Genomic DNA, 23177 nt, shown 5'->3' with positions numbered 1-23177 from the left:
GAAACAGACTTTGTTTTGTTGATTGGAAGATTAGCAAGTGTGTGAACTGTTTTATTGGCTTTTGCTTTTCACACGGAGTCGGCAGATTAACTTCATTTCATCGCTCGGCCCCACTACTGTTGGAGTTATAAATAGATATGTCACCAACAGCATTGGCCCTCTGTTCCGTTTTATGAAGACACGCCAGTGTTCCTGTTCCATTATTTATAAATGGACATGTTGCTCTGTAAAACCGAATGGTACCATATGTAATCAAATGTCAGAGAGCATTGTGTTTGACAGGCACCCACCTTTCTCATTGGGGTAAGCCATGTTGTAATAGGCTACAGCTCTCTTTGTAGTGGCGGGGCAAGTGGCTCAGATATACAGTAACTGTCGCTCTCCTTCAAGGTGCCTCCCCCCATCACAGATGCATACCCCCCTCCCCCGCTCCTGGCTTGGCTGGGTGCAGAAATGGCTTGCCTCACCCCCAGCCAGAAGGTGTAGTGAGTGTTCATAGCCCTACGGTGTGTGTGTGTGTGTGTTTACGAGTGTGTTTGTGCCCATGTTTATTGTGCAGCTCTGTGTGTAAACTGCAGCAGGACCAAGTGTGACAGCCTGAGTCAGTGGCATACCCCTGTGTAAGGATGTGGAAGTGTGTCACTGGGCTAGTTTGTGAGAGTGCAGTCAAATGCTGTCCTGCAGCTCTTCCCAGGCTGCCAGCCGAGGCTTACAGTGCTTAATTAAACACTTTATTTGGAGTGGTCTGTCATTGGATTTGCTCTGATGCAGCCTCTGGCCAACCGCACATACATCATCATGGACTGCCAGTTTAATGGTCCGTGGAGTATTGTACAATTTGTGAGATGATTGTAAATGTTAGCTCTTCTAATGGATTGCAGTTGCCATATCTGTTGGAAAGCTGTTGATAAAGAACTGAATGCAGACCGGTCCTGAAGGGAATTCATTATTTATTTATTGTTCTTGGAGGTGTTTCCAAAATATTTGTGAGAAATTGAAGATGCTTCTCGGATGAGAGGTCAAACGTCTTCAACAATCTCAAGCAAGTCCAGCAAACTGAGAATCTCCACAAACATATTTGTGAGAAAATGCAGCAGTAAACTGTCCTAAAAAGCAGCAGGTCAGTTTGTCCACAGCTTCAGATTAAACCTGATGTAATTTATTCACAAACAGTGGTAGGAAAATGTAACTGTGGCGGGTCTTCAGAAAGGCTTAATAACCAAATTTGTCACCGTTTAAATTTAGACTAATAAAGTTCCTCCATATTCCTACAGTTATTTTGTAAATTTCCTACAGGCTTCCAGACTGGAAACAAATTATTTAACACAGATAAGGTCAGTGTGAACCGTACAGGGCAATTGAAGTGATCAGGAGTTTTATGTGGGAGTTGACGGGGAGTGCAGTGATAATGTTTGGGATTTTGGTAATATCTGAGCCATAGTGTTTGAAGTAAGGTCCTCCGAGGGGAAGTGGCCCCTCAGAACACTGGTCAGATGATTTCCAGTATGCTGGGGATTAGGACCAGTCGATGTGGCGGGTATGACAGGATATGACTGCTCAGTGACCTGCTCCCTCGCAGTTCTCAGTAAAACTGGACTTTAGGGGAAGGTTTTTGATGCTAACGCTGGATAGTATGCTTCAGATTTACTGTATGACTTGTGATAAATATTTCCTTTTTTAAACAAAGTGAATTATTTGCCATTTAGCAACTGAAACCAGATTCTTTTTTTACTGCCCTTTAAATTAGAACGACAGGTAAAATACAAACAAGTTAATTAAAAACTGTCTGTTTTGTACAAAATGGATAAAATACTTTTTTTCTTTCCAAAGCACAAAAAACCCCATATTTTAAAATCTAATGCATGGAAATAAATGCAGCTCTCTTTAACGCAACTGAATACAATATATTACATGCTTAAATTTATTGATAAAAAAGAATTGGCAGATTAAGAAAAGGCAGAAAAGCAATTGATGACAATTTTGGTAAACAATTATGTTATCTGCTTACTTTCCTGAATCATTTCTCTTGTGAGAATTTCTTGCTTTTATTCTTTTCACACCATAATCAGCGATCAGTCCTTAACTATAAGAATTGTTAGTTGCCACCCTACTGTACTTCCTGTACATTCTCATAGTACATCATCAACTCAGTAACTGCAGGGGTCATGAGACTTTTAGGGCCCCAAAAATGTTGTAACAAATGAGAAACACTGTCCCTAAACTAAACATGGAAGAGGGGGATCTTTCTAATAACTGTCCTGGAGTTTACAGCTGGATTTGTGGAAAAGGATGTGCTTTCCCAGAATGCTCAGTCTGTGGCCTTTTCATAAACGGCATGACATGTTGTCCAGATTTAGATGTTTCTGTCATCCAAAACCAGGATTATGTTTATTTACTTATAGAGTCTGTTTACTGTATTAGAATCAGATTGTATGTGAAGTTAAGATAAACAGTAGCCATTAGTCTTGGATTCATTTGATTGGCGTACATAGGGTCATGTTTGAGCGTGTGTGTACATGCACAGGTGTGTGTGTCTAAGTGTTTGTGTGATGACATTTCCACTGAGGGCCAGGGCAAGGTTTATCAATCATAAACATGGGCTGATGGATCCCATTACACTGCGGAGATGTGTGTGTGTGTTTACTCAGCAGTGCGAAGAACAAAGAGAGAACGGGGTGAAGGGTGGTGTTGGGGGTGGCTGTGTGCAGGCTTATCCCTCTCTGTGGACACTGGTGCTGAAATATCCACACACTCTCAGGTCATTATTGTTTTTCCTGTTTAGGTAACAATGAATTAAGGGTTTTGGTATCTGATTCTTATTTAGGCATTGTTGTTTTCACTACAAATGACTGGCAAGAATCAGAGATGCCTGGAGGCTTCGTTTGAGGAAACATCCTACTCAGTCCTTTCCCAAAGAAATGGTTGGAATTCCTGGTACTTAACATGCCTAATGAGTAGAACAAGGAAATCACAAAGAGGAGGTTTTTCTTTCATTGCTCATTTCTTTTTCTCTCTTTTCCAGCTTTTTATGAGTATAAATCAATTTACAGCAATGGTAAAGTGTGGAGGAATAACTGCTTTGCACTTACTGACACCCAGACGTACATTAAAGTATTTTGCAGTTGGTTTGTCCTTGTTTTATATCAGTATGATGGCCTCCAAAAGCTACGCTTGGCAGAAACCTTATCTCTTCCTCCGTTCTCTGGCCAGATGCCCCCTGATTTTATTAATGCCCTCATAAGAAAGTGGGCCTAGAGTTTCTCTTTACTAACAAACAAATTAGTCTTTGTATTTGAGTGGCGCCACCCCTCCTCCCTCTCTCTCCGGCTGCTGGAGAAGCTGGAAGAAAATTCTCAATGAAACAAAGAAGACATGCAGCTCAATGGCTCACAAGTGGAGCCCAGGGGCATTGGTGTTGATTGGAGAAAGCAAATACTATTTTCTACTGGAGTAATCATTTCCCTTCTAAATTTGGATAAGTGAAGCACCCTGACAGGAGCGAATATAGCCCATTCATCTCAATAAACAATGTAGCTTCTACTTTTGGCAAAGTGGTTTGAACATGGCAGTTTTTGTCTCTACTGAAGTGGAGTTATTTTACTCACAGGGACATTTCAAGAGCACAGACGCATGTTAGTGTTGAATATATGCCTAGGAGATGTTACATTTGTCATTTTTGTACAATTTCTACAACTATTTATCCATTTTATATATGCAGTCTGTTGGCACAGTGTTTATTGTGGGACTGGAAACTGTTTAGCTCTTTACTTTATCCCCTTGCTGTGGTTAGACACTGTTTGGCCAAAGGATGAAAGACTCATTCAAAGCATGCCTGTTTGTCCCACTGGATAGGCGCTGTGACGGTGTCTCTCACCACACCAGCGTAAGCCTCTGTAAGAACATAACAGGTTTAACCAAGGAGCTCATACGTCAAGGCATTTCCTATACTGACTGTTGAACCTTACTTTAGGCTGTTCAACATGATATGCAGCCTGATAGCTGTAATGTCTGACAATGTGGCAGTCACTTGGGTTATCTGAGGTAACACAATATTTCCTTGAGAAATGCGAATCGTGCGTCTGTCTTGATGAATACAGAATGTGTACCAACATGTTAACTTGTCAACCTCAACCAGAAAGGAAATATTTTCCCCAGTTACCGCTTTGTTAAGAATCTCTTCACCTCAGATGACCCTGATGATAATCTCTGCTCTGATACAACATACATACGTCAGAACAGAGAACAGTCAGAACGAACATGAACATGGAGTTCTAGCACTGCGTGCACTCTTCTGCAGAACTCTGTGTATTTGTGTGTACCACACGTTGCCAGCAGAGTGCCAGCCTTACTTCCTTGACGGGATTATGTGCATCAAGAAGATTATTATAATTAAAATCTTTTGGCACAAGTAATCTACATGTTAATCTACATGCAGCATTAACATATTATTCCCCTCCAGACACTCCTGCTAAACTGATTTGTGACAGAAAATAAAATCTGTAATTGTACATGCTTCTATGTTTGGTGTTTTTTTTGAAATACATCTTCACATGTGCTCTCTCTGTGTCTTCCAGTCTGTACTCCAAGTATTGACATCCGAAATGAGATCAGCCAGTTCAAGCGGCTGGAGAACTGTACGGTGGTGGAGGGCTACCTGCGCATCCTCCTCATCAACGACAAGACCAGCAACATCCACCAGGAGGCCTTCCGTTCCCTCAGCTTCCCTAAACTGACCGTCATCACGGACTACCTGTTGTTATTCCGTGTCTCGGGCCTGGACAGCCTCAGCATGCTCTTCCCCAATCTGAGTGTTATCCGTGGACACAATCTCTTCTACAACTACGCCCTTGTGATCTATGAGATGACCAGCCTGAAGGACATTGGCCTGTACAACCTGAGGAACATCACTCGGGGTGCCATGCGGATTGAGAAGAACCCCGAGCTCTGCTACATAGATTCAGTGGACTGGTCTCTCATTATGGAAACTGAGTTCAACAATGTTATCAATGGAAATAAGAAGTCAAAAGAGTGTGACAATGTCTGTCCAGGAATCATGCAGGATAACCCTCTTTGTCAGAGGACATCGTTCAATGACATCTACGACTACCGCTGCTGGACATCCAACCAGTGCCAGAAAGGTATTCCGGTCTATTTTTTCACACTTTACCCTGGCACACAGACATGTAGCAGAGTATGTGTAATATTTTGGGTACATACAATATTTTGTGACACAAGTATAGTAAATGCTGATGTGACTTTGATCTAGGTAGGTGGTTTTCAGTCTCATAAACATTTGGAAATTGTGTATTGCTACACCAGTGAACAAATCCCATGAATCTATGCAGTGTTTTCCCTTCATTTCCGTCAGACTGCAGGATTGTCCATGGGCCAGTGCAAACATTTCCTCTCTCTTCATTATAGAAACCTTGTCTTTAGATCAGGCTATTTCTAGAATGACGGATGACTGCAGTGTACAGCAACCATATATTAGAAAGAATACTCAATTGAGGTTAAACTTGCTCTGCCAAGAAGTGAGCTAGTCTACCTGTCTGGACCGTGTCAGTTAAATATTTGGCTTAGGGACTTATGCAATTTATGAAAAAGGGTATATTGAAGAATCTGGAGGGGGGTCATTCTAGTTTAACTTTGGTCCAGCTGTGAGTTTTTAAACAGTTCAGAGGGGGGTCATATCATATAAACATATACGTTCTGCTCAATCTGCAGGTTTGAATTCATTCATTTATGTGCATTTATTCCTTGTGTTCAGTTTGTCTTAGTCATTCTTGCAGCACTCAAGGCAAATGTAGCAGCAAATGTAGCAGCAGTGAGAGCTTTTTGATTAGAATTTGGGACAACCACATCGGCCGTCTCATGCCTCTACAAAGCTACTGGCAGTTCAAGTCCTGGTAATATACTCCTGCAGCCTGTTTGATACAGACAAAGCTGTCAATGAGGCTTCTAGTAGAAATCTTCTGTTGCTCTCTGACATAAAAACCCATGTTTCTTCATAGTGACCACATTCATCTCCATACAACAGCTACAGTGTTTATTTATTCTGATCTGCTGGAGCTCTGTCCCTAATCCATATAGTTTTGGCTGTGTGAATTTAAAAATATACCTGTGATTTTATATAAATATGTGTAAAAAAAAAAAATCTAAAGTGTCCTAAATGTGCTACATTGTGCATACATCTGCGATGACCTTCAGTTCACCTCTGTTCTTCTCACAGTAGAAAACATCTGCTCTCACAGGTCAGGCTTGAAAGGCCGAGCAGGAGTATTGTTTGAACCTATCTCTGAGGCCCAGGTCGAGGTTGGGGTAAACGCATTCATCTACAGGACCTTGAGGTCTCACGCCCGCAGATAAAGGCTACACAGTAGGGTGGGGGGGTTGGAGGCGTTGCTAAAAAAACTAGGACAGACTGAAAGTAGAGCAGGTTTGTGACGTGTGCTAATATTCCACATATACAGGTAGTATTTCTCACTCTGCCTTTGTGTGTTTCTTTTTTTTTAAGGCTTGTTGTGTCTGTGTCTGTTTCTCTCCTTCCTGCTTAAGATTCCTCTCTCCTCTCTCCACCCCTCTGCATAATTGCCTTGTTTTTCTCCAGTACAGATGTTTCTTCAAGGACATGCAGCGGTTTTCTACTCAATACAGTCCAGTCTCCTCTTTAATTACACTACATGAGCAGGGAGTGCTTTCTTCCTAGTACGTTACTGTAGCCTCTGGGCCTTTTAGTGCTTCATGGGACAACAACAAAACGGCCATGTTTGTCCTCTCACCAGATACTGATTCCCACAGCAGTTTTAGGAGCATTTACATGAGCCCTATCAAAAGTAAATGTAACTATCATTCTAGACAGAATAAACCAGGTTAACGCTGTACTTGTGGCTAGATGGAAGTACAGTAAGTGGGAGTGACCGTGTAAGGAAGTGCAGTTTGGAGCAGAGGTTCTAGTGGCAGGCAGCTATGTTCAGAGAGGCCCTGACTGAGGAGGGACACTGAGGGGAAATGTCAGATAAATGTCAAGTATACAAACTCTATGGCAAGCTCTCAATAAAGTGCAGCACTTGGAGGGCTGAAGAATACTCATTCCTCCCTTTGTTTATGGTTCCCCTCTTTCCTCTCCTTCACCCGCCCCAATACTTCCTCGTAAATGCTCCCTGCCGCTCCGCTTTCCCCTCTTTCCACATGCTGCCTGTCCATTTCTTCCTCAGTAAGCTTCTACACTTCACTTAGCCTTAACCCGATTTTCTCTGATTTTCCTTGTCAGTTGTTCTGCTGGCGTTTTCTCTTTTATTTTCATGTCACTCTTTTCTGCAGGGCTTATCAGTGGCTGTTAACAGCTCTGGCTGTCACATATCTCTCCACTGTTTATTTGTCAGAGGCATTCTCTCATCACTACTGGTGGCCACGGCCAACCGGCTTGTTTGGCCGGGCCCTGGAACATTTGATACTGCATGCTGTTTGCTTTGAGTTTTAGCACATCCTGTAATTAAAAAGTGTCTGTCCTTTTTTTAAAATAACCCCCTCGGCTCTGTGTTTGCTGCAGACTGGCCTGAGCCTCGGAGCTGAGCCAAAGCCAGATAGATAAGTGACTTAAAAGTCATTTAATTAGCCAGATAAGCAACGCTGTGTCCATTCTGAGTACAGGTTAGTCTTCGTAGTTCCACAGGGAGGCACACACTCTCTCACTTGTTAGTCCTCACATAGCTCATGTATCCTTTATGGCCTGAACAATAACTTACTGTATGGTCAGCCCAGGCACTCTGAGCTAGTTTCTCAACCCTTACAGAACATCATGTCCCCAGCGTTGTTGTTGACAGACAAATATGAGAAACAAAGTCTGTCTGTGACTGTATAATGTTTCGAAATGTCTGCATACCGAAACTGCCTTTGTTGTTAGAAGAAGCAAAACTGAGGTGTACCTAGGTTGGAAGTGCTGGGGTGTCAGTTTGCATGTTAGTGTGTGTGCTACAGTGCTGAAAGAAGACTTGCTGTCCTTTTTATGTCACAGTCTGTGATCCCAGAAGAAACCCAACACAGTGAAAGCATTTTGGAGCCCCGGCAGTACTACTTCTTTGCCAGAGATACACTTGATATCTCTGGTCTGAGTGCTCTGACCTAAGCTCTCATTTCAGCAGGTGAAAACAGTTACTTATAGAGGATGCATCTGTAGGGTTAGCAGGTTCAGACAGGCAGACAAATGTTATACCACAACTGCTTAAGATTTATACCATGATCATTTTTGATGGTGTTTAAAGGATAAGGTCTTACTTATATACTTCTCACGAAAAGCCCTAAGCCAACAATTAGTTTGTCTTTGTTTGAATACTCTGACTTACTTACACAATTTGTAGCGCTCACCCTCAAGCCCACTGCTTCTTACTAAAGACTTAAGTCTTTAAAACCAGTCACAAATTAATAGTCATTTAAAAGAACAACAAAAAAGTCAGGCCCTGTTGTTTTTAGTTAATATTGCTCACAAAAGAGTAAATAATGAATATGTTGAGGACTGTTTTCATTTTTTCATGGATTCATGTATTAGCAATCTGAACAGTATGTACTCATAAGATGGTTTTGGTCTCTGGTGGAAAATCGACATCTGACTGGTTTGACATACTTGGCCAATAAACGTGATTCTGATTTTTTTTGTTTTTTTTTTGTGTCACAGTGATAATTTATGGATTACATTCACTCAGTGTTTATGTAGTTGAAATAATTCAGTTCATTGATGTTTGTATTTGACACATTATGTTAACATGCTGTCTCACTGTGTTCAGACCAAATGGTCTAAAACATCTAAAATAATGATGTGCATTGTTATTTCTGCAGAACCCGACTGTTTCTAGTTGGTATTAGATAAGGCAGGAGCAGTTTGTTTCCTACCGGACGAAGCCTGGGAGAGACATACAAACTCAAGGTCAAAGATTATGCACTTCGTAAAGTTAGCGTTTTCATTATGTCTCCCTTCCTTGAAGCATTCACAGACAGGGAGGAAGGCAGATAAGAACAAGTGTATAAACATGGTGGGAATAGAGAGGTGAGTTACACTTGGTATGGGACTTTCAGTGTTCCATGTCCTTTGCTTAACCAGTGAAAAGTAATACTGCTAAGAATATTTGAATCCTCTGGCTATTGGTCCGGCAGATAATTATCAAAACACTATTTACATGGGGTTTGCTGGCAATAAGCAAAATATTCAATATCACAAGACTTTTTTTTTAAACAGTACAGTGAAGTAATTGTTAAGATATTTTGCTTGGTGTTGGTTGTTTTCCCAGCTCTCTAGGCTAAGTTATTTGATCAAAAATTTAATGAGAATAAAGTATTAATTAATGAGAGGGATAACAAGATTTTAAAGGAGGTTTTGTAAATAGATTTTTGGAGTTACCCCATAGCTCATATTTCTTGTCAAGATTAGTTGAAGAGACATCAAACTGTGCAGAATTGATACTTGTATTTTGTGTCCGTGCTCCTTTCATGTGATCTGTCAGTCGTTTTTGTTTAACAAACATCCATCAGTTGATACAAGGAAGCTTTTAAACACTGAATAGCGTTTCTGAAGCTTATCATAGTCGGGTCGTTATAGGAACAGGAAATGCAAAAGAGACAAATTTCCATTACTGGGAATCCGGTGCTTTCCTGGGGGCACGTTCAGCACCATGAGTCATCTGCTTGACCACCTGGCATGAACTACTCCCCGGCGCTCTGCTCCATTTTGTACAAAGTTTAGGCAGTGTGCCAGTGTTGGTGCTAAAGAGATGGTGTTGGGCTCATTCAGTCCTGCCCTCCCACAACTACCAGGCTGAAAATGTAGCAGTCATATCAAACATCTTCTCCACTACTGCACTTGGATTTTCTTTGTGTTCTCTGGGTCACCACAGTCTCCTTGGAAATGAGAAAGTGGGGCTGTGCTTGGTCAGGCATTTCAACACTTTACCGCGGTAGACCTAGCATAGACCTTGTAGGTAACTTCAGGAGGATGTATTCAACACATGAGACAGTTGTTCTGTTCAGTTACCTCTGGCCCTTCTGGCAATCTCTGTATGTGTGTGCATGCCCTTGTCTGTGTTATTTCCCTGGAGTACTGGAGTTTATTGATGCACAGTGTTCCAACTTTATGGTGCATTTGAAATTAATAAATTATAGCAGGCGAACAAAGTTCCTTTCACGGCAGCCTTTCATTTTCTTTGTGTTCTCACAACACCTCTGTTTTTTTTTAACAGTAGCCCAAAGGCAATAGGGACAAAAACAGGCTGTATATAGGGCCGTGTTTGTGTGTTAAAGAGAGTGTGTCTGTGTGGACAAACCGCTTCTCTTGATATTCCTTTATTACTGCTGTCCAGATTAAAGCGAGTTAATGTATCAGTAAAATGTGTAAGGAAGAAAACCCTTTACAATATCACTGTATTAAATATACTTGTAGATTACTAGCTGATATTATTGTAGTTGTATTAGCAATTGAGCTGTAATATGCTATACTAGCAAATATCAGCAAATTTTAAAGGAATAGTTGGGCATTTTGGGAAATATTCATCCTATTGCATCCTTGCAGATGTTTGGTAGTACAGCCTCTCTTATGTGTGCAGGAAATGAAGCGACAACATTTCACATAAATTAAAACTGCCGTGTGTTGTTTTAACTGTTTTTGTAGAGACTGAATAAATGCACAATAGCTAATGTGTTAGTTACTGAGCTTTAGACAGATTTTGTTACCTCTAAAAAAAGTCAGGCTAGCTGTTCCACCTGTCTTTAAGCTAAGCTAAATGGCTGCTAGCAGTCAGCTATGAGTGTCAATTTTCATCTATAACTCTTGGCAGGAAAGTCAGTTAGTTTAATTCTCAAAATGTCAAACTATTAATGAACAATAATGGTCATTCTGCTCTACTGGCCTTTGCCACATTTTCTCCCATCTAGGTCACATTCATAAAGGTCGTGCTTGGGAAGTGTTAGCAGCAAATATTATTACATTCACCCAAAACAGAGACCTTCTTCATGAAGTACCTGGAACCTGAGGCCTCTTAAAACGAGGTGGAAAACTTGTTTGGTTACAAATAGTTTTTCTGCTCATTTGGTTTTATTGGTTGCTTTTGGACTTTGGAGAGGCCTGGCACGTGAGTGGCTTGTGTGCTTGTTTAGATTTGAGTTCTTTTTGCTAAACACTTTTGTTTTGAGTTCCTCCAAAATGCAAAATTGCTACATATTATATTTGCTTCACTGCTTGAGCAGAGGGTCGTGAAATTGATGAACAGCCACAGACTGCGTTGGCTGCTGTTGCTAACTCTTATCATCACAGTGCCTTTCTTGGTATAATTACAATTTGACTGCAATTTAGTGAAGTTTGTTCATGATAACATGGTTATATTGTGTTGTCCTTGTATAAACAGCAGGGCTTATTGTCGATTGATGGCTGGGACTGTGAGTGTCCCCAGCTCCTGTCCTCCGTGGCCTACAAAGGACTCCTCTCAAAGCACTGACAGATTGGCCTCTTTTTCTGGGTTTCCTCTCATAGACTCAACTGACCAAAAAAGGACCTGTGTGTCATGCTTCTAGCCTCCAAAGAGACTGACACACTTGTACTCGTATCCAAACATACAGACACACACACACACACACACACACACACACACACACACTCCATCTTTTCTCTCACATGCTGACTCTATTCATTGACAAATTTTTCTGAACTTGTGCCCGGGTTGCATATGTGCACTACGACTGTGCCTGCTGTGTTTGTCTATATGTTTGTGTATGTATGTGTTCTTGTGTAAGTATCAGCACAGCATGTAGTGTCTCTCCATCCTGTTTTATGCCTATTTGAGCCACCCAGTGCCTCTGGTGATAGGTTGACTGCTGCGTTCTGGCTGCGCTGCTAAGAAGCTGTGACTCATCCTTTGCTCTCACGATTCATAAATCTGTGTGAATACTACAAGTTCCTCTCATAGAGCTGTGGGCCCTCTTAGCTCTATGGTAGGTTCCTCTTCAGTCCTCCTGTAAATGGCAGGAAGGATGTGCCTTCTAGTGATGCCTTTTAGAGAGGAGAGAGTGTTCAGTGCCCATGCCTGCTGCCTGCACTTGGCACTTGAGTTGTGCCTCTGCCTGTCCCTCCATGTAGTGCAGGTCAGAGCAGCCATTTAGTCACTGTTGTGTTGATTTAGCTGGGAGACAAGGTGCCATGCCTGCAAGTAAGCTCAGAAAGCACGGGTTAATTCCCGGGGGGGGAAGTTTCTTGCTGACAGATCTCTTCTCCAGAGGTGAGGATGGACTACCACAGAGTGAGGAGAGTGTCCTACAATGCCCGATTTAGTTAGTCAGGTTCACTGAGGTCATGGAAACGCTGCTCCTCTATTTTCTTCCCCTGTTGTGTGTGTGTGTGTGTGTGTGTGTGTGTGGTAAGGAGGTGAAAGAGGGTGGGGGAGTCTGAGCTGCTCCCTCTACCTTTTCCTCCACATATGGCTGAATGCGTGTTTCTTGGAAAACAGGTTGACTTCCCATGTAGAAGCAGGTTGTGTCTTGTTTTAAAGCTTTATAACTATGTGCCATTGGTTTTGGATAAACTGGCACTTACACACACCCTTTGAATAGGGCTACATCTTATATTAACCATAAACATGTTATTGTACAATATCTAAAGGACAGTTATTGTATCCTGCAGCAGCTTAGCTCAGGATGAGTCATGATTCCCATGGGTGTGTTGTGTGCGTATGGATTTTGTGTGTGTACTATCTATAAAAGAGATATCAAGCAAGCCTGGACGTGCCAGGGGTGTTTTGCCATCTTTTCTTTTTCAGAGCATGTGCACAATGAGGAGATGAAAGGATATAAAATTAAAAAGGAAATCCCATGACTTGCACAGGAAAATAAAATGCTTGTGACAACACCACAAACCCTTTCTTCAATTCCCCTCTATGTCAGGATGAGGACAGATGTTACATCCCATCCAAGCAAAGTTTTGCTCATGCCAGCTCTTTGCATATCATGTCCCATATAGCTTTTATTGTCAGCAACCCATAAAGCTGCTTAGCTTGTCTAATGTCATTAGTCTGATTTTGGTCAATGACCTTGACCCCATCTGTTGCCTCTTCTCCTTCTTCCATCTAAGATTGTTTGGGTGGGGTCCCCAGGGCCCAATGCATTTGTCAGCACGTAGCCTAATGGGCACAAGTGGCTGGGGCTTCTCTGTCTTCTCCAACTATCTTGGCATGGCACTCTTGGCAGGCTGGCAGCTCCTTGGCCGGCCGCCTTAATGGGCTACTCCAACCAAACAATGACCAACTGGTGCTTTGTTAGCATCAGGGTGGCCCAGAATGAATGTGGCTCTCAAATCTGAGATATGGCTCGTACTGTAGAGAAATCCAGCGGCATGTGAAGCACTGCCAATGAGCTGTGCAGTGACAGAATTTTGTGTATGGGGGTGCACATGTGATTTCATTCACGATGACTTGCAAAGTGATGACATGTTGCTGCGTCACCCCTGGTCCTCTCATCAGCATCTGAGAAGGTATGGTGAGGGCGGGGGGGGGGTTGTTTTAAGAGAAACTGTACAGTGGCTTGTTACTGGTTCAGATAAATATAGAGTCTGGAGCTCCACTCTGCAGCTCTACAGTGCTGCTTGGAAGGAGGGAAAGGCCATGTCACCTGGGAGCTGCCTCTGTCCTCATTCAGCGTTGCTAAATTGGCTTTAGACACACGTGGCATTAAAGATTATAGTGACTCTGTGGTGGCAGATTGGTTAAGTTATGGTGACAGGCCAGTTTTAGCACTGGTTTCCCATTACCCCACAAGGCACCTGCGTATCCACACTGTACTGACCTGCAAAGAGCAGATTTTTTTTTTTTTGCATGTGCTTTGACACAGGATTTGCAGCACATTTTCACAATGTTAGCGCTGTGTCTTTTGTGCTTTGTCCCTTGGGGCCATCATAGAATTCTCCTATGGCAACCTGGCTCCTCAGGTCTTCAGTGCTGACACAGCATAATAGATGACTCACTGGGGATTAAGGTAGAGGTGCATTAGTACTTTTTTTCATGTACTGTATTCCATTCTCTTATGTCTGAAGAGAGTGCATTTGTTGATAAGCGTCCAGCAGGCCTTTTGAAGTAGTCTGAACCCGTCCCCCTTCAGTCCAGTGCGTGTCCCACCACCCACTTCCATCAGTTCATCAGTTACAGAGACAAGGCTTGTGAGGCTTGTTTGCACTTGTGTGTGTCTGGAATCTCCTTTCTTTCTGATAAACATGACAGACATTAACCCACAGCCTGCACGTACACACGGCCCAATCTCATTCATATTTTATTACTCACGCTCATTTACCCGGTGTAGCCTGTGCCATCGCCCTCGGGTGGCTTTAGCTTACACTTTTCTGTTTTAAATAAAATGTCGTTTGGAAATGCCATGACTTGATGTTGTTGAGTAAGTGAAAAGTACACCATTCCACCAGTGAAAACACAGGAGTCCCCACTTGTGTATTTGCTGTGTGGTGGTGCTTCTCAGCCTTTCCCAGAAATGAGATGCTGTTTTGGCCTAAATGTACTGTTGCTAGTACTTTTCCAAACCAGACATGTACTTGCTTGTAAAAAGCCTGTTTTTGCATTCCACCTACCTCCCTCCATAATATATGGTATTATCTTCCAACCTTTTTTTGCCTGTGTGTGGGGTAATGACACTGATGCTCCTGTTTAGAAAACCCCCTGGGACCTCATCGTTCTTCAACTTTCTCTGTTGTTTTCTTAGCCGATAATAGAGGGACCGCAAATGTTTCTGTTTATCTGCTGCTTACGCTTGTAGCTACAGTATGGATGCACATCAAAAATACAAGTTTTTGGTGGTTAGGAATGATGCCTTGGTGCGGTTGGGAGGCAGAAACAGATGTATGGTCCAGTATAAATACAGTAGCTTGTTCTTTCTGTACTTTAAAATAGCTTCATTTAAAGAAGAGAGCCGCATTCCTTTCATATATCTAGTTGCAACAGTAGTGGTCACCAGTTTCTGTTTTCTTTCATTACATTTAACAAAACTAGGGGGTCTTTTGTTTGTCTCTGTTGTTCTTGATATTTTGTCTATTACAGGTGCTTTTCCTGCTGTTTTTTTTTTTAACTGTACTGTTTTAAAGTGCTTACATTCCAACGCACACTTTTAATTTTTTTCTGACATCTTGTGTACGCTGTAATGACTGAAACCAACTGTTTCCTTTTTTCTCTATTATGACATTTCATCTATAGGATCATTTCAGATCTGCTCTCATCTAGAGCATACTGCCAGGTTTACTCCATCAACTGACCTTCAGCTAGTTGTAGCCTGCTTTTCCGACACACTATGACTTTGTTTGTTCATCAGAGCAATATAAAGGGAAAGTGTGGGAGTGAAGAGGCCACGAGACTTCATTTTATCACTGAAGTGTGGAAAGATCTGTGAATTGTTGCATTAGCACTGGAGAAGCCATAATTCATGCTGAAGTACAGCGATGAGAGCAGTGGGTTCAGTGGAAATGCTTCTTTGGATGGATTATGGCTGGAAATGTGAACTGGCTGGCAGAATCTTGTGAGGTCAGAGGCGGGATTCCTCTACCTATGCTAAGGACAATCCTGTGTGTGTATATTAGTGCGGTTAGGTACTACTGTCTGCCGGCTTTCTGCTCAAAACACCCCCACCCCCACCCCAGTGTGGTGAGGGTCAGAGGTACCATAAAGAATTACAAACCTGAAATGCTCTTAAATTTTTTACCTTGTGGTACACTGAAGAGTGTTTTAATTAAGTGAAAGCCTGAAGTGGCTTGTGTAATTACACAAGTATGTTGACCCAAGTAAAGGACATATTTCAGATCACCAGGAATGTTTTTGAGACTGTGACCTTTCTAATGATGTCTTCCACTGCTCCTTGAATTTAAGGATTAAAAACAGTTTTTAAGATTATAGAATTTATATTTAATTATTTTTTTAAAATTGGGTAAATTTTGGGGAAACTCATCTGTATAATTTTGTCTGTATTGTCTTTATTTTGTTGAGAATCAAAACTACTACGACCTCTGCTAACAAAACACTTAGCACAGTCTCGATTCGTCTGCACGTTTGACAAATCACAGCACTGTATATTAAAACTGAATAAATACACTCTTATAGTGTTTGTCTTTGTGCAACACACACTAGCTTATTGTGATTTTGTATTGGAGTGTATGTAATAGCAAAGGGGGATGCTGCATGTGAGTACATGATCTTCCCAACACCATGGAGACAGACACCTCTGCATTTAGCGTGTCACTTTGTGCCTGCGGGTGTCAGAAAATGCTGCACACAAACATGTGTTTAAACTCTGGGCTTTTGTGCAGTGTGAGGAAGCAACCTCTCGGGGCACAACAAAGAAAATCGGAGTGGCGGCTTTCTCCAATGCAACAACAGTTTGATTTGGGTGGGTCCTGTCCTGTTAGAGAGGCTGGCTACAGGAAGAAAGGGGGGGGGTCACGTAACCCCACCCAGTAGTGAGGTCACATCCATACTGTCATAAGTGGAGTGGCTGTTACTCAAGAGGTAGAGCAGTCATCCCCCAATTGGAAGGTCTGCCCTGCCCACATGCTGAAGTGTCTTTGGGCAAGACACAAAAACCCCAAGTTGCTCCCGATGGCCAGAGCGCTGCCTTGCAGGGACTGCACCATCATTGGTGCGTGTGCAGGTGTGTGTTCGGGTGAGTTGGCACTGCAGATGGCTGCCTTGGTTCTGTACCGGAGACAAATTTCTTGTGTGTAACATACTTGGTCAATAAAAGTGATTATATATATATTATTATAAAAGACAAAGTCCAGACCAAACAAGACTGTCACCCCCATGTTTAAAGAAAGAAGTCCACAGCTTTGCTTTCTAACCAGGCCACATGGTAATGCTTTACCTCAACTAAACACTTGACTGCTGAAACAGTGAATGGAGAAGGAATTGAAATGTAACTATAAAAAAGAAAAAAAGAAAAATCTACTCATTTTTAGTGTGTTTTTCTGGCTCTTGTTTTTGATTGACTGTACTGTGGATGCAAATGAAAAGCCTCTCTGTCATGTTTTTGTAACTGCAACAGAAGCGTTGTACTGAGAAGTGTGTTTGTAGTATTTCTTTTGCTCCCCTTTCATTTTTTTTTCAGTCAGCTAACTGACGCACCCATTCCCAGCATCTCTGGTGGTTTTACTCACTTTCTTATATATTATCCGAATGGCCCAAATTAGTGTTATCATACTGCAGACTGGTTCAAGATATTGGTGACAGGCCACTGTGGGGACGGTCTGGAGCGTGGCATTTTTCTGACATAGCTGAATGAAGGAGGTCGTGCTTGTCTTTGTGGTGGAGAAGCCTGTGTTTGCATATTAGGAGGAGGAGTAGGGGGTGGGGGAAGGTGGGGCTTAAAGAAACAACGGCGACTGCTCTTGGGTCTGTCGCTTGTTTCCTTCGTCTTGGCAGTAAACTTGATCAGCAAAGAAAAATACACACTCCGCCTTTACAATGGAGGCCTTTGTTTCTGGTCTGCATCGGGAACTGTCAACCATTTTGGAAATAGTTTCCAGCTTATTAAAATGCTTCCAGACCATGACTGTTGAACCAGAGTTTTCCAGTTAATTGCTTGGCATCCTTCCCCATCTAAGGTCTGTCGTAGGATTCCTCAGAGAGTAGAGGATTTCTGATTGGGGTTACAATGTCGTGGCTGGTGCTGTCATTTCTCCACACTGAGCAAAGCATCTGTGATCTCAGACAGCAAACATGTACCGTTTTGTTCAGTTGTCTTCCCTCCTCTCTCTATTATCCCTGCCCCCCCCCCCCAACTTCAGATGAACTGTGAGGGCGATAAGCTAGTTTGTTGGTTCGTACCCTCATAAGTGCCCAGTGTCATTGTTCTAACTAAGCTGCTCTAATAAGTAGAAATGAATTACCTTTTTGTGTTCACAAGTCGCCATTAATGGTTTATACATGAGAAGAAACAGGTGTGGTTCTCCTGGACTGAAATACATCAGGGTGCTCTGCGTTTTAAAAATGTCTTCTTGTCCATTCCAAATGCTTTATACATGACTGATAGATGAGAGAGTTCTTGACTGTGGAGCGCTGCCATTAATGGTTTAATGTTAATGTTAGTTTAATTTCGATTCTTTCAACAAGTCATTTAACTCAGACTCTTATTTGGCAATGCAGTGATTCTGGAGTCATTGCACTTACCATTAATATTGGGCACATTGTTTTCAAAAGTGAGAGTGGAATTGGGTTTAAATAAAGAAAGTAATTCAGTTCCTGTGTTGGAATATTGACACAGTGGAGTTTTATTTATTCTTGGTATTGGTTATCATCGCTGCTATCACTTCTGAATTGATCCCTTGAAGGTAATAGGTGCATGGCCCCTGTGTTATTGGATCTAGAGCTTTTCATTGCTTGTCTGGGCAGCCTTTGCTCTCTCTTCTCTTGCTGTATGTGTGCCTGGGCCCATGGGCTGAAGGACCATAAATCTGCTAATTGAGTTTTCTAAAGTGTGCCGCTTCATTAAATCCATGAAAGAAAATGTTGTAAACAGGAGCTTGTGGATGTTATCGGAAACAAAAGCATTTCCCTTGATTTTCTTTGAGCTCATTTCTTCCAGTCCAGAGATGTATTCAGCTCCCTGACTGTATACTAGTGGCTCCTGATGCCCTGATGCAATCCGAGACCTGCTGAGGGATCTCTGATTACTTATGGACTTAATAGTCTTTTACACATTTGAACTAAAATCTCATTATAATCTACAATCTAAAAGACAGAAAAACCAACATGAAATTCTTTTCTTTGAAGCTTCTGTGGAATTGAGCCACATATGTATTTTGACTGCCCTGTAACATTCTATCTCCTGAGCCAAGGTTACGTACAGTATGTTCAATCTGGTGGCTGCCCTCCCTCCTGGTATTCTTGATGCCTACTGAAAATTCCTCTGTATATGAGAGATGAGGAGATAGAATGGTAATGCGGAACAGCAGACAGAAAAGAGGGCAAACAGTGGGCAGATTCTGTTAAATGAGTCAACTGGTATTGATTCAGGCTTATTGTGTCTACAGTGTTGTTGTCTGCCTCATGAAATTGCCTGTTGTTCTTAATGTATGGTATATGTGTTGGTATAAGCTTGTGCAACACACAGACCATGCTTTGCTTTAAATAAATGCCCTTGTAGGGCAGAGCATGTGTTTGCTGGGGGGATAGGGAGACTTGTTCTTTTCACCATCTGACCCTGACAGGGAGAACTGGAAATCTCCCTATTGTTTCCCCATCACTTGTTTTGTCTGTTGAACTCTAGACCAACTCTCAGGGCTGAAAGCTGTTGTCCCTCCTTTGTTGACTCTCCTCCCCATGTTCTCACTCGGCTCCCATCATGTACACTTTCTTTCTCATGTGATTTCCACCTTTCCTGCCTCATTCTCCTCCTCATCCTGATGATTCTCACCCGATCAGCTGCTGAGCATGGAAGACCTCCTCTCAGCCTGTGGATGCTGTTGGTCTGCTTACAAAGAATAAAAAAATGCCTCTGTCTGGCCTGGGATTACATAAAAGACTACTGTCTTTGCTGTCAGTACAGTTCATTTCCACTATTACAAAAGCATAGCAGGGGGTGCCTTTATGTAATGTCACAGACAGAATGAGAATGTGACCCCGTCCTCTTAAAACTTCATTTCTCAATCCACTACTTCTCAGCTTGTTCGGGCCTGTCTGTAACCCCCATTTACTGGATCAGTAAACAGTGTAAGTCAGCATTCATAAAGGGTGACTCATTACTTTTTCCTTGTGTGATTTGCTCCAGTATACAATCAAATGGAAAATACTGATGAATCACTGACGTCTCGACACCAGAGCTTGGATTCACTCTAAGGTAAAACAGCTTTTGTTCAGGTCTGGCATCACATAGTAATCAGGTTTCCCATTTAACCCTATTTTCCTTAGCATTCATGTGTGCGGTTATTTAAGGCAATCAAGCGAGAGACAATTCAAATAAAGAATGCATGACGGCAAGTGATCTGCTGAAACGTCACTTATGCTCGGCTCAGCTTCTCTAGAATCTGGCGTGTAGCCTCTAAAATCCCAACAAGTCATGGTATTTTTAGAAAATTCCACTCCTCCTTATTCCCCTTAACAACAGTTACCCCGTGATGACATCTTTTTTCTGTACTTTAGTAGTATTATTGAGCTCTATTGTAAAAGGCCACGCTAGGCTGCGTTACCTTTCCTGTAAATTAAATAGTTGTCTTTATATCATATTCCCCACTGATGTTGCATTGCCCCATGTTTGGATTGGTTCCAAATTAACATATCAGGCATAGTGTGTCTGATAGTTTCTATATGAAGTCATGCAGGGAGGCTCAGGTTGTATTGGTTTTGTTGCTCTTGGCTTGGTCGCCTGCATTCTTCCCTAACCACACAGATATATGATCATGTTCTTTGGATGTCCTGCCACTACGGCATCTACTATTGGGTTACTCACTGTCTCTTGCAGTCAGTGCCAGGTTGCCTGCCTTTCTGCTATTTCCTCCAGTGTAAATAAGAATTAATAGACATCTCTCATGTGCTTCACATGCCACATTCAATGTTGTGTCTGTTTTATGGGATTTGATTTGGGCTAGAATTCAGGTTTATGTGCAGGTCAGGCGCAATTAAACAAGTTGAAGTATACAAATTCACAAGTTTCTACAAATGTTTAAACTCTTGAACCTTTTGATGTCCCTGCAGTGCTTAAAAGAAGCTTTTCTATTCTCTTTGTGATCAGAGGATAAGTGGGATGGATGCCTTGGAACCATTTCCCTTGTTTAAATCTGTAAATAGATTAGAGGTACCCTCTGGAGAAAGGTGCCATAATGATACAATGTTGCTGCACAACAACAGATGCAGGCAAACCCTGCCTGCATAGCTCCTCCACACAGTCTGCATACTGATGTTTGGGGGGTGGGGGGGCAAATCTGGGAGAATCCTAAGATCCCCCAGATGTGTGAGTTAAGGCTGCGTATTGTGGTTGAACACCTGTGGCTGTTTAGATGCAGGTTTTCATTGCAATGATCTCCTGCTGTGGTTACGTATCTCATAGTGTGACCACTTTCCCCCCATGGGGGTGAAGATGACAGAGGGAAAACAATTTGTATGACAGAGAGAGAGTGAGTGGGAAATTTAGAGAGCAGTGTCTCTTCACTGAGCTGAGGAAACGGGCTGAAGTCCTCTGGGCTTTCCTTGACAACTGCAGCAGTTTGAGAGCCTAAGGTAGAGTTGTGGTTACCTACATTAACAGGAGGCTCACCTCAAAGAGGAGAGAAGAGAAAGCACAAGACCAGGTGCAGTCATGTGTCCATCTTACACAGTGGGGTTAAGAGCTCACTGCCATGTTGCATTATGAGTTTTATTTAGAGCAGAAGACGGTAGGAGCACAGGGACAAATTGCCCAATAAGCTTGGTCCAAACTCAGCAGTTTTAGGTGTTACCATCAACCTGTATGTAAGCACATTTACACACAGGCACACACCCACACACACACACACACACACAGACACACACACACACACACACACACACACTCTTACGCAGTTGTACTAAATGACCCTGTCCAACACGTGTACACACTGTTCCCTCGTGTGCGCAACATGGATCCCTGAGCTATCAAAGGCAATTAATGTAGTCATTCATCTCAGCACTATGCTTAAAACCAGAGGAAATGTAGCCAGGGGAGGAGGGAGAGCAGGTGGGGGTGATGTACACTGATGAGGGAGTTCTAACAAATTCTTATCTCACTGAGGGAACCTGCTCTTTGCCAGCATCTAACAACAACATTGTGGTGGAAAATGCAGTGTTCAGGCAAAAATACACACGCACTGCAGGATGCAGGATAGCTCCTGTCTTTTACCCTTCAGAACTGTAGTGTTTTTAAATGCTTTTTGCTTTGTTTAGCGATCTCACAGAGTACATGCTCTTGTCAGACATGGGATAGGTAACATGGATGGCTTCATAAATCTGTTGAAGCAACAGCTTTTTGTCATTCAAACATAAGTCACTTCTATATTATTGTTGTTAATATGACTGCATGCAGTTCTGACTTGTGCCATGTTGAAAGTGATACATAGAGTAAATTGTACTAGGTCTGGCCTATTATGAACGCTGTCATGACTTTTATGGAATAGTGACCATGGTGCTTATTCAGACATGAAGTTGACATGTTTTGTTGCTGTCAGCAGTGTGGCTGCTTCACACTGAGCTCTGGCCAAATGCCTCCCCTGTTCTACAATAATTTCAAATGCATGGTATTTAAACTTTAGCAAATGTCTTTGTATTGGGGCCTTTACACACACTAGGAGATGTCCCATAAGAAAAACCTCAGCCCTGACTTGTCCGGGAAACATTTCAAGCCAAATTCCACTCAGCTAGCTAACACGGCAACAAAGGAGATAACAGCATTGATACAGAAGACATTCGAGGCCCATAAAGATATAGTCAAAAGCTTGGTATGGGACTGGCCAAAGGTACAATGCTTTTGGCAAGAGACAATACAGTCTATCTCTGCCCTGAACTTCCCGATGGGTCCAGCACTTCACCTCCTTAATGACTCTTCTGAACTTTTGCTTCTCAAAGCAATTCTTAAAGTATGGCTAGCCAATCTGTCAGCAGCCAAAAAAACGTGTTGCTCAATCCTGGATTCCTCCACATGACCTGACAGCATGGTCATGGTATAACACATTGCCGGTAGATTTTGTATCAGGACACTTTTAATGACTGGATGGAAGAAAATTACTTGACAATAAGTCATAAGTTAATGTTTATATGCGGTGACTTCAATATTGATTTGTTAAATCCTAATAAGCACATAGGAACTGAGGAGTTTATTAACACACTATATAGATGCAGTTTATATCCCAAAATTACAAGACCTAGTAGAATAACTACCCAGAATGCAACATTAATAGATAATATATTTACTAATGATATCAATAACAAAATGATAAGTGGACTACTTATAAATGATATTAGTGATCATTTACCAGTATTTTTGGTTTACGATTGCCAGTATAGAAAAGAAAGGCCAGAAAACAAAGTTTATTTATAAGAGCGTGATTAATGAAGATGCTATAAGGAAGTTAAAAGAGGACGTTATGGCTCAGGACTGGGAATCGGTTTACAGGGAAGGAGACTTGGACAAGGCATATGAGCAATTTTTATATATAT

The 23177-nt window shown here is 42.1% G+C and overlaps 1 protein-coding gene across 1 annotated transcript in view; it reads left to right on the top strand.

Annotated features, from left to right (window-relative positions):
* igf1ra (insulin-like growth factor 1a receptor) overlaps window positions 1–23177 on the top strand; it is a 69715-nt gene that overhangs the window by 1871 nt on the left and 44667 nt on the right. The window contains exon 2 of the mRNA XM_020611790.1: window positions 4575–5138. Coding sequence (XP_020467446.1) covers window positions 4575–5138 — 564 coding nt within the window. The remainder of the gene's footprint in view (window positions 1–4574; window positions 5139–23177) is intronic.

Source organism: Monopterus albus, unplaced genomic scaffold, assembly GCF_001952655.1.
Source record: "Monopterus albus unplaced genomic scaffold, M_albus_1.0 scaffold5.1, whole genome shotgun sequence".
NCBI classification, from domain to species: Eukaryota; Metazoa; Chordata; class Actinopteri; order Synbranchiformes; family Synbranchidae; genus Monopterus; species Monopterus albus.
This window is presented reverse-complemented; position numbering and strand designations above follow the sequence as displayed.